General features: G+C 48.6%; 1 protein-coding gene across 3 annotated transcripts in view; it reads left to right on the top strand.

Annotated features, from left to right (window-relative positions):
* The window catches only part of TTC39A (tetratricopeptide repeat domain 39A), a 40,312-nt gene that overhangs the window by 952 nt on the left and 28,533 nt on the right, over positions 1-10,827 (top strand). The window contains exons 1-2 of one of the 3 annotated variants that reach the window (XM_015566930.1): positions 181-342; positions 8,146-8,247. In XM_015566930.1, coding sequence (XP_015422416.1) covers positions 8,186-8,247 — 62 coding nt within the window. In that variant the 5' untranslated portion in view covers positions 181-342; positions 8,146-8,185. Of the gene's footprint in view, positions 1-180; positions 343-8,145; positions 8,251-10,827 lie in introns of those variants that run through there. The other 2 variants (XM_006768294.2, XM_006768295.2) reach the window with 2 other exon arrangements.

Below are 10,827 nucleotides of genomic sequence, written 5' to 3'. Positions count from 1 at the left end.
GAGCTCGCGGTGGGGAGCAGGCGCGGGCTCCCGGGGTCGTCACTCCCTCCGGTCCCAACTTTCTCCAGAACCCGCAGTCAGGCCGGCTACGTTCAGAGCCGCCCTCCTCCCTCGTGGCGCTTACACCTGTGCGGGACGCATTGCCACCTCCCTGCAGAGGAGAAACGGAGGCACAGCTCTTAGGGAGCTTGTCTCAGGTCGCCAGGAGGTGAGAGGTGGGCTGGGATTTGGACGCAGCTGCCTTGGATGCCAGAACCTCACACCACCTCACCTTCAGGGAGATTTAGGAATTAAAAGGCTAAGAAATGAACCATTGGGCTCAGCTGGAACCGAGTAGTAAAGGTGGGTGTTGTCACTGCCAACGTGGCTCTCGTGTCCCCTCCCCCACTGAGAAACCCTCAGGCCCCACCTTCACCCCTCCCCCCTTAACTGCTCCCTCCCCCCCCCCACACACACACACACCTGCCCTGTGGCAGTGACAGCTACTAATTGCTGGGGGGTACGAGCAGCCCTTTGCCTTTCCGAGGCCCCAGTCGGGAGGGGGCAGCTGCTGGGAGCCTGGACTGCCAGAAGGTTACTGGGTGGAGATGTGGCCCCGGTGAGCTGGGAGTGGCGCCCGCCCAGCCTGGAGCCTCACCACCAGGAACAATATTTGCCAAGGCCTCAGGGCTAACACTTGAACAGGGAGGTGGCAAGGCTGGTGCCAGCTAGGAACCTCCACAGGCCGGTGGTGCGCTCCAGGCTGAGGCTGGGAAGTTGGGTGGCAGGGGATAGGGCTGTAGAAGGTTCACGGATCAGTCTCTGGACTTTTTGTTGTATGACTTCGGCCAAGTCCGTTACCTCCCTAGACTTACTTATTTTTAACTGACTTTATTGGGGTGGTATTGGTTAATATAGTTATATAGGTTTCAGGTGTACAGTTCTATAATATATTATCTGTATATTGTACTGTGTTCACCGCCCCACGTCAAGTCTCCTTCCATCACCATTGATCCCCCACCCCTGTACTCACCCCTACCTCCCCCAACCTCCCTTTCCCTCTGGTAATCACCGTACTATGATCTGTCTATAAGTTTATTTGGGGGTTGTAATTTTGTTCTTAATCCCTTCACCGTTTTCACCCAGCCCCCAACCCTCTCCGCTCTGACAACTGTCAGTCTGTTCTCTGTATCTTTAAGTATATTTGTTTTATTCATTCATTTATTTTATTAGATTCCACATATAGTATTTGTCTTTCTCTGACTGGCTTATTTCACTTAGCATAATACTCTCCAGGTCCATACTACACTACAGTCTATCTATAGATTCAATACAATTCCTGTCAAAATACAAATGGCATATTTCACAGAACTAGAACAAATATTCCAAAAATGTATATGAAACAAACAAATAAAATAGTCTCAAATAGTCTCAGCAATATTGAGAAAGAGCAAAGTTGGAGGAATCATGCTACCTGATACTAAAATATACTACAAGGTCATAGACATCAAAACAGCATGGTACTGGCATAAAAACAGACTACATGGAACAGAATAAATCAATGGAACAGAATAGAGAGCTCAGAAATAAACCCATGCCTGACAAAGGAGGCAAGAACATACAGTGGGATAAAGATAGTCTATTCAATAAATAGTGTTGGGAAAATTGGTCAGACACCTGCAAAAAAATGAAACTATACCACCAATTTATACCATACATAAGAATAAACTCAAAATGGATTAAAGCAGCGGTTCTCAACCTCTGGGTCGAGACCCCTTTGGCAGTCGAACGACCCTTTCACAGGGGTAGCCTAAATACATCCTGCATATTAGATATTTACATTACGATTCATAACAGTAGCAAAATTACAGTTATGAAGTAGCAACGAAAATAATTTTATGGTTGGGGGTCACCACAACATGAGGAACTGTATTAAAGGATTGCGGCATTAGGAAGGTTGAGAACCACTGGATTAAAGACTTAATATTAGACTCGAAATCGTAAAAGTCCTAGAAGAAAACATGAGCAGTAAAATCTCTGACATTTCTCATAGCAATATTTTTTCTGATATATCTCCTTGGGCAAGGGAAACAAAGAAAAAATGAGACTATATAAAACTAAAAAAAAATTCTGCACAGCAAAGTAAACCATCAACAAAGTGAAAAGACAGCCCACTGAATGGGAGAACATATTTACCAATGATACATCTGATAAGGGGTTAATATCCAAATTTATTTTAAAAAATTCATACAATGCAAAAGAAACAATCCAATTAAAAAATGGCCAAAGGACCTGAATAAACACTTCTCCAAAGAGAACACACAGATGGCCAATAGATATATGAAAAGATGCTCAACCTCACTAAGCATCAGAGAAATGCAAATTAAAACCACAATGAGATATCACCTCAAATCTGTCAGAGTGGCTGCCATCAATAAATCAACAAACAAATGTGGGTGAGGATGTGAAGAAAAGGGAACCCTTGTGTACTGATATGAGAGAGACATCTATTTGTTGCCTCCTGCACGCACCCAGACCAGGGTGGGGAATTGAGCCTGCAACTGAGGTGCATGCCCTCGACTAAAATCTAAAGTCTAAAATCGAACCCAGGACCCTTCAGTCCTCAGGCTGACGCTCTAATCATTGAGCCAGGTCAGCTAGGGCCCCATTTACTTTATAGTCTTCTTTTAAACCAGTGGTTCTCAACCTTCCTAATGCCGCGACCCTTTAATACAGTTCCTCATGTTGTGGTGACCCCCAACCATAAAATTATTTTCGTTGCTACTTCATAACTATAATTTTGCTACTGTTATGAATCGTCATGTAAATATCTGATATGCAGGATGTATTTTCATTGTTACAAATTGAACATAATTAAAGCATAGTGATTAATCACAAAAAACAATATGTAATTATATATGTGTTTTCCGATGGTCTTAGGCGACCCCTGCGAAAGGGACGTTCGAGCCCGAAAAGGGTCGCGACCCACAGGTTGAGAACCGCTGTTTTAAACAACTAAGCCGTGGCAGAGACCCTGGAAGCTTCTTGTGGGCCTCCTCCCCACGTACTCCACAGAGATCAGTGCCATCCTGAATTTTGGTTTTATCATTTTTATCTGTTTTTATTCTTTTGCTGAGTGTAAGTCTAAAAAAATGTGTAGTTTGTTCTTACTTTAAAAGTTGTATACAAATGGAGTCATACAGCACGAATCATTCTGCAGCTGCTTCTCACTCAGCTTCAGGTTTCTGAGATTCAGTCCTCCTGATCCTTGCGGCTCCGGTCCCCACTTGCCCTGATGGGATGATATACCACTCGACGGGAGACTCCCATTTGCTTATTTACCCAGCCTCCTTGATGAGCATTGGGGTGGTTCCCAGTGTCTTGCTATTCAAACAATGAATATTCTCATACGACTGTCCTTTGCACATATGTTAAGTGTTTTTCTAGGTTGCCCTAACTAGCACATAGGTAACTAGTACATAGGATATAATCATAGGGGTCAAAGGATATGTACTAACTAGTTACTAGTACAATGTATACTGAATCTTTTAAAGTTACTTAGTTTCATTATAAAAGTAGAGCTGCTCAATAAAAGAAATGATGGAAATATATAATCTTGGGGGGGAAATACTAGTCACTAACTTTTTCTGTGTGCTTCTTATTGTGCTTTACATTGTCTCAGTTGTTCCCCGCCTCCCATTTTCTTGCTGGGGAAACAGGCCTCTAGAGGTTAAAGCACCTTGCCAGGTTTCTCCAATAAGTAATTGCTGAGCTGCAGCTGCAGTCCAGGGCTGTCTGCCTTCAAACTCTTGAATGCCACGCTGCACTAGGCCACGCCAGCCACCTCACTCCATCACCCGTGATATTTGCTTTATGCAGAGCTAAAGGGAGTCCTTGGAAATAGAGTCACAATCATATTTGCAATTTAGAAAGATCACTTTAGAAGTGCTATCTCCCCATAGACACATTGCCTTACCCTCTGAGCCAGCGCTCCCCCTGAATGGTGAGGCAGGGAGTGAAAAGCCACTCCCCCACTGCACCCAGGCTCCTGCCATTGGTCACCGGCCCTGCTTCCTGCTCCATCAGCTTCGCTCCCCTCCAATCCTGTTTCCCCAAGGCACACTGGAGGGGCTACCGTCACCACTTGGGAGCTCGGCAGTATACTGGCCTGGCCCAGCGCGGTGGCCCCGCAGAAAGCCCTGGAAGACGCAGGGGAAACCTGCGGACAAGTGGGGACCTCAGCCCGGAGGGGGAGAGACCTGGCGAGGCTGCTTTTGCAGGAAGCATTTCTGTCTTCCAGGCTCCTGAGAGGAGCAGAATAGGCTCCTGTCTTCACCTCCTTATCTTTCAATTGTAGATAGGAGCACCTGCCTCTTGGGACTGGTGGGAGGATTGAGTGAAATAATTAGTCATCAATTTAGATAACTTCGTGATATTTCCATGGCAGTGGCGGGCGGTTGTTAGTGCCGTTATTAAATCAATGGGGCCAGCTGTCCCTAGCCTTCCAGCGCTCCCAGACAGCCAGCCGCGCCCCTCCTCCCCCAATCCACCATCCACCCAGCAGGCTGTCCAGAGGCCTGTCTTCCTGCCCTGCCCTACAGCTCCTGCCTCCTCCTCACGCTGGTATACCTCCAGCCCTTTGCTCACACTCTGTCCCCTTCTTGGGTTTTTTCTTCATCTTGTCCTCAATTCAGTGCCACCTTTTCCAGAAAGCTTCCTTGAGAGTCCCACCCCCACTTCTGGGCCTCTTCAGCCTAGTGGCTGTCACTGCCTCTGTCTGCAACTGTCCTCCCTATAGACCAGCGGTTCTCAACCTGTGGGTCGCGACCCCTTTGGGGGTCGAACGACCCTTTCACAGAGGTCGCCTAAGACCATCGGAAAACACATATAATTACATATTGGTTTTGTGATTAATCACTATGCTTTTTAATTATGTTCAATTTGTAACCATGAAATTGGGGGTCACCACAACATGAGGAACTATATTAAAGGGTCGCGGCATTAGGAAGGTTGAGAACCACTGCTATAGACCATGAGTTCCTGGGCCTGCTCTGTGCCCCTGGGCCTGGCCCAGAGCCAGAGATTAGTGGGTATTTTCAGGGTGAGGGTGGAGGTGGGGTTGGGGATGGGAGGAGATCAGTCCCAGGGCCTCCCCAAAGCAGCGTCCGGTCCAGAGAGGTCAGCTCAGACCCAGCTCACTACAGTGAAGTAGAAGAGGTGCTGGGAATATGTGCCTCTGTGTTGTCTGTCCATCTGTCTGTGCCTCTTTCTCTCCAGGTTGTTCCTTGGCAGGGGGTGAAGGTGGTGGCAGGGGGTGTTGCACAGCAATGGGAGGCAGGCTTGGCTCTGGAATTGTGTAGAGACGCCCCTAAGCCAGGACACAGACTTGCCTCCCTGGGCTGAGCTGGTGGGCGCTGGCTCGCGCAGAATCTCGGGTTAAAACCATGTTTGGTCATGTGACCTTGGCCAGGTCACCTCTCCCCGGTCCCTCAGTCTCCTCACCTGCAGTGGGGAATAACCTCTCTTCCCATGGCTTCGTGAGGGCTCAGGAGGGAGTGCCAGTTAAACACCGGGGCCACTGTGCTCACTGCTCTCCACTGAGTCATCCAACTGAGATGGGGGGGCTGAACACCAAGCTAGGCCCTGGGCAAAGGAAGACACTGTCCCCGCCTCATGGAGAGAGGGACAGGGGCCGCTCGGCGTGGGGCCATTTGGCCACAGAAAGGAACTTGGTCTTTGTCCTCAGAGTAACGAGAAGGCCGTGAAGGAGTTCAAGTCTAGGCTGTTATGAGAGGGACAGATTAGAGGGAATAACACTTCCAACATTCTTCCTTAAAAAAAAACCACCCAGAGGCTGGATGGCTTACAACAAACATCCTTTAACATACATTCCTGAGCTTCTACAGAAGTAACAGGAATCCTCTTGAGCCAACAATAAAGAGGGAGCTCCAACCAGGCTGGTAAGTGAGATGAAGCCACACCACCTGGGGGTATTTACAAATTCCAGGAGCCCAGATCTCTGAGTTTTAACGGCCACTCAAGGGATGGGAAAGAAGGCCCTGGGCCTGCCCACCCACAGAGCCAGGGGTTGGGACAGAGCTTCCGCCTCCACAGGAACCCGGACCTTCAAAGGGTGGTGGCCTCCGCAGATGGGGGCCTTGGCCAGGAAAAGTATCACCGCCCCAAAGGGAGACAGACAGCCGTCCTGATGGGGACAGAAAGGTTCCCTAGAGGTTATACATGTCGCCCTCACACAGATTTTGGGTTTGAGAGCACACTACCTTTGTGGTCCTGAAAATGTTAAGTTAAAAAAGTAACTGAAGTGGTTTCACGGTGGTCGTGCCCCAGGGAACCTGGAGAAATGAATGAAAGTCCTCCCTCGAGGAACATGTCCTCATCCCAGATGCTCTCATCAAATAGGAAGGAGCTCGAGGTAAAAATACAGAACACACCAGCAAACAAGTCACTGTGAGCGACAGGCACCAGAAGCAAGAAGCGGCAGAATTAGTTTCTCTGGGAGTCAGATACCAGAACTGACACAGCGACTATAAACAATTGTGTTTAAAATGTGTAAAGAAATCAAAGGTGGACTTGGAACAGTAAAGCAGGGAAGAAAATACTGCCCACGATGGCCACGCAGATTTGAAAAAGAACAAAGTGGAATTTCTGGAGATGAAAACTAGAACCACTGAAATGAAAAACTCAGTAGACAGGATAAGTAGCAGATTAGACACATCTAAAGAGAATTCGTGAAATGGAAAAGCTAAAGAAATTACTCAGACGCTAACAGAGAGGGTCAAAGAGGTAGAGTTAAGAGACATGAAATATAGAATAAAATGGTCTAACAGAGAGAAGGGGTAGGAGGGGCGGGAGTGGAGGGGGAGTCTCCGTCAGACGGGCCTGCACTGGAGCACACTGGGCACTGAGGGGATGGGTTAAGAGTTGTTCAAAAGGGAGAACTGATAGGGCATAGGGATGGAGTAGGTGAGAGAGGCCAGGGAGAGGGATCCGTGAAGGATGACTATCAGATTTCTGGCTTCAAGCCCTGGGTAGGGGGTGTCATTAAAGACTGGGTGAGAATGGATGTGGGAGAACAAACAAGAGTTCAATTCTAAACAATTTGCCTGGGAAGATCTGCTGATGCATCACAGAGGGGGAGACATTAGAGCTGGGCCTTAAGGTATGTGTAGGAGTTCACCTGGTGGAGAAAGGACTTTCTCTTAACTTTTTGGGGGGAAAAGGATCTCCTTTCAGCAAGATCGTCGAGGCCCATTCTAGAACCTTTGCTCACTCAAAAGAGACATCTTGAGACATTCTCAAAATCTTCAGATAGGACTTTGGGATCTCCTAGTTTCATCTCTCATTTTCAAATGGGGAAGCTGAGGTCCAGAAAGGTCAGAGGTTTGTTCTCCTAGCCTAAGATTCTTCATTCATTCATTCATTCACTTAATATTTATCAAAAACTCACTTTGTACCAAGATACCAGATGCTGGGGATACAGCAGTGAATAAAACAAGGATTCCTGCCCTCAGGAGGCTTATATTTTAGTGGAGACAGACTGTAAACACAAAAATAAGTTAAAAGTGTATGTCAGAAGATGGTGAGAGCTATAGAGAAGTGTAAGGGCTGGAATATGTTGGAGATGCCGCTGGGAAGGTGACCCTTGAGCAGTGAAGGCCCCTGGCAGCTCCTACGTTCCGCCCACTGGAGCCCATTGTGACAGTGTCTCTGGGTTCTAGAGTGCAGGCCCAAGGGGGCAGGAGAAGGCCTGGAGAAGGAGGGAGAAAAGGACGGACGTGGAATTTAGTGGGTGGGCTGTGCCCCCCAGAGGGGGGTGCAGAAAGGCCCAATGGGTCAGAGGGGCCACAAAGATTCTCTTTACCCTCGTGATAGGTAAGATAAATTTATTTCAGAGCTTTCCTGGCTCCCCTGTCCTCACTTCCCCAAACCTCTCCCCATTCTCAGATGTCACCCCATTCTGCTCTCCTCCCACTTTAAGAACACTTAGAGGTGGGTCCAAATTGTCCTTGTGTCCCAGCGGGCAGCCTGGAGGAGCTCATGACAGGTCTCATGGCCCACCAAGGAGCTCAGGTGGTCCCTGTGGGCTCTGTTCCAGCCAGCGGTGGGGTTGAAGTCCCCGTCTCACATCCCTGTTTCTCTCATCAGGACGCCCGTGAACAGCCTCCATGAGGCCCTGGACCAGTGCATGACCGCCCTGGACCTCTTCCTCACCAACCAGTTCTCAGAAGCACTCAGCTACCTCAAGCCTCGGTGAGCCTTAAGCCCAGGCTGGGGTAGGAGGTGTGCGTGCACAGGCGCTTGTGTGAGCCCGCGTATGGGTGTAGGGATGGGGGTTGTTGGGTCATGGCGGACTTGTGTTCTGCTGTGAGGGGATCCCCATGGACTGAATGCCTTCAACCTCTGGGTCACCATGACCCCTGAGAGTCCCATAAAAATGGCTCAGGCTCCCCATTCCACAGCCGTGAGCAGCCAGGCCTCCCCAAGGTCACTGTGACTTCCTTCCCCCATAGGTTCTTTCCGCCTCTTCTACTTTGATTTCTTGTTCGCACTGAATCCACTGGGGCTTTCTCTGCTGTCAGTTAACACAGCCCCTTTTTATCTTTCTCTAAAGTGCTAACGACTTGGGTTGCCTTTACTTAAGCCTTGTAGGGTAATGATAACAGTTAGTCATTAATTCTTCTAGCATTTACTGCCTTATTTCTGAATAATATGCTTATACTGCTCTGTTTTTAAAATTTGTTCAGTTTTTCAAAAACTGAAATTGAGATAAAATTCAGGTACCATGAAATTCACTCTTTTGTTCCTTTTTACTTTTAAACATCATCTATTGGTAAATTTAGCTTTCATTTTTAAAAATCTTATTTACTGATGTCAGAAAGAAACAGGGAAGGAGAAAGAGAAAGAGGAAAAAAAACCATTGATTTATTGTTCCACTTATTTATGCATTCAGTGGTTGATTTTTGTATGTGCCCTGACTGGGGGATCGAACCCGCAACCTTGGTGTATGGGGACAACACTCACCACTGAGCTACCCAGCCAGGACAGAAGTTAGCTTGCTTATACCTCTGCCCCATCTCCCTTCCCTCATCCCCCTCTTACCATTCTATCACAGTATTTGGCTAGATCAATAATAAATGTTTACATTACTATAACTATGTAGTTAATGCTCCTCAAAGATTGTAAGGCTAAATTTTCTTTTTAGACTTAATCAGTCTCTTTTTCATTTGCCTAACTTACTGTACGTATTTCCTGAACTCTTTATAACCGCTCCCTCAGATCATGCTGTTATGGGTTTTCCCCTAACTGTTCAGATATATCAGGCAAGCACTTGGTCTCTCCGTGTCCTGGAAACCTGCCTCCTGGAGGACAGACAGGTCTTCCGGCCGCCTCCCCGCCGTCTCCAGAACTCTCTTTGCTGCTTTCCTCTTTGCTCGATCCCAGCCTTTTCTCTCTTGTCTCTTCCCTCATTTTATCAGAGCATGTTCCTCCAGAAATTTCTTTTTTTATTATTAAAAAAAAAAATCCTCACCTGAGGATATATTTTTCATTTTTCTTTTTTAGAAAGTGAAAGGGAGGGAAGGAGAGAGGGATGGAGGGAGGTATGTGCCCTTGACCGGGAATTGAACCCTTGACCCTTTGGTGTGCTGGCTGATGCTCTAACCACTGAATGCATTTAAGACTCCAGAGGCAGAGCCATTCTGTGGGATGAGGAGGAGGTCAAGGTGTGATCCAGGGGATGGGTGATTGGGCACCTGTTGCTGGTTCATTCAGCAAAACTTCATGAGCTCACCCATGTGCCCAGCAGCGTGCTGGGCTCTGGGGCTGCAATACTGAGCAAGGCCCAGGCTGTTCTCAGTGAAACAAGCCATAAGGGTGCCAGGATGTATACCTGGACCCCAACTCATGTGGGGAGGGGCTGGTCAGGAAGGCTTTCGGACTGGCCCACGTAATTTCTGGGGCTCATTGCAAGATGAAAATATGGGGTCCTTTGCTCAAAAATGATTAAGGATTTCAAGACAGCAATAGCAGAATATAACCCAAGCATGGGGCCTTTCTAGGCATGAGGCCCAGTGTAACTCACAGATCACGCCAGGAAGCCAGCGCTGGATGGCCGCCTGGAGGAAGTGACATTTATGCTAAGATGGGCTGGATGAGAAGGAGTCAGCCAGGTGGAGAGGACATTTCTAGGCAGAGGGAACAGGTTGTACAAAGACCTGGCAGTGACGGAGGGAGGGGCTAGTAGTGTATTTGAGGAGCAGAGACACTTGGCCTGGGTGGAGTGAGGGAGCTGAAGCAGGTCCCAGAAGGGGGAGGGCTGGGTGATTGAAGGTGGACGAGGGATATGAGTCCCCTAGAACAGTGGTCACCAACCTTATGGACCTCGTGGACCACCAGTGGGACCACCGGTTAGCAACTGCTGCCCTAGAAGGTGCTTGGGCTGGAGAGGAGGGCAGTGAGTGGGGTCTGAGAGGACCGGAGAGTGGGATGGGTGGGCTTTAAGGAGAGTAAAGTAAGAGAGAGGCTTGGAGGGGGGGGGGGGGGGGCTCCCCTGCCTTCCAGCCTGGAGCAGCCTTGCCCAGAGAGGTCCTCAGAGTGGGGCCTTAGGCTGGAACCCAGGTGGGAACGTGCCCAGGAAGGACCAGTGAGGGTGGGTCAGAGCCTGGAGGCCCAGATAATGGGGACAAGGCTGCCTGACAAGTAGCTGACAAGGCCCAGAGCCTTGGCTACTGGCAGAGGAGGGAAGGGCTGGAGGCCACTGGGCTTAGCTGACCTCCAGGTGGCCAAGGAGCCCCTGGTTCCATCACCAGCTCTTTTGGGGGCTCTTCC

The sequence above is a fragment of the Myotis davidii genome, unplaced genomic scaffold (assembly GCF_000327345.1).
Source record: "Myotis davidii unplaced genomic scaffold, ASM32734v1 scaffold79, whole genome shotgun sequence".
NCBI classification, from domain to species: Eukaryota; Metazoa; Chordata; class Mammalia; order Chiroptera; family Vespertilionidae; genus Myotis; species Myotis davidii.
The sequence above is the reverse complement of the archived record's forward strand: the minus strand, read 5'-3'. Positions and strand labels throughout refer to the sequence as shown.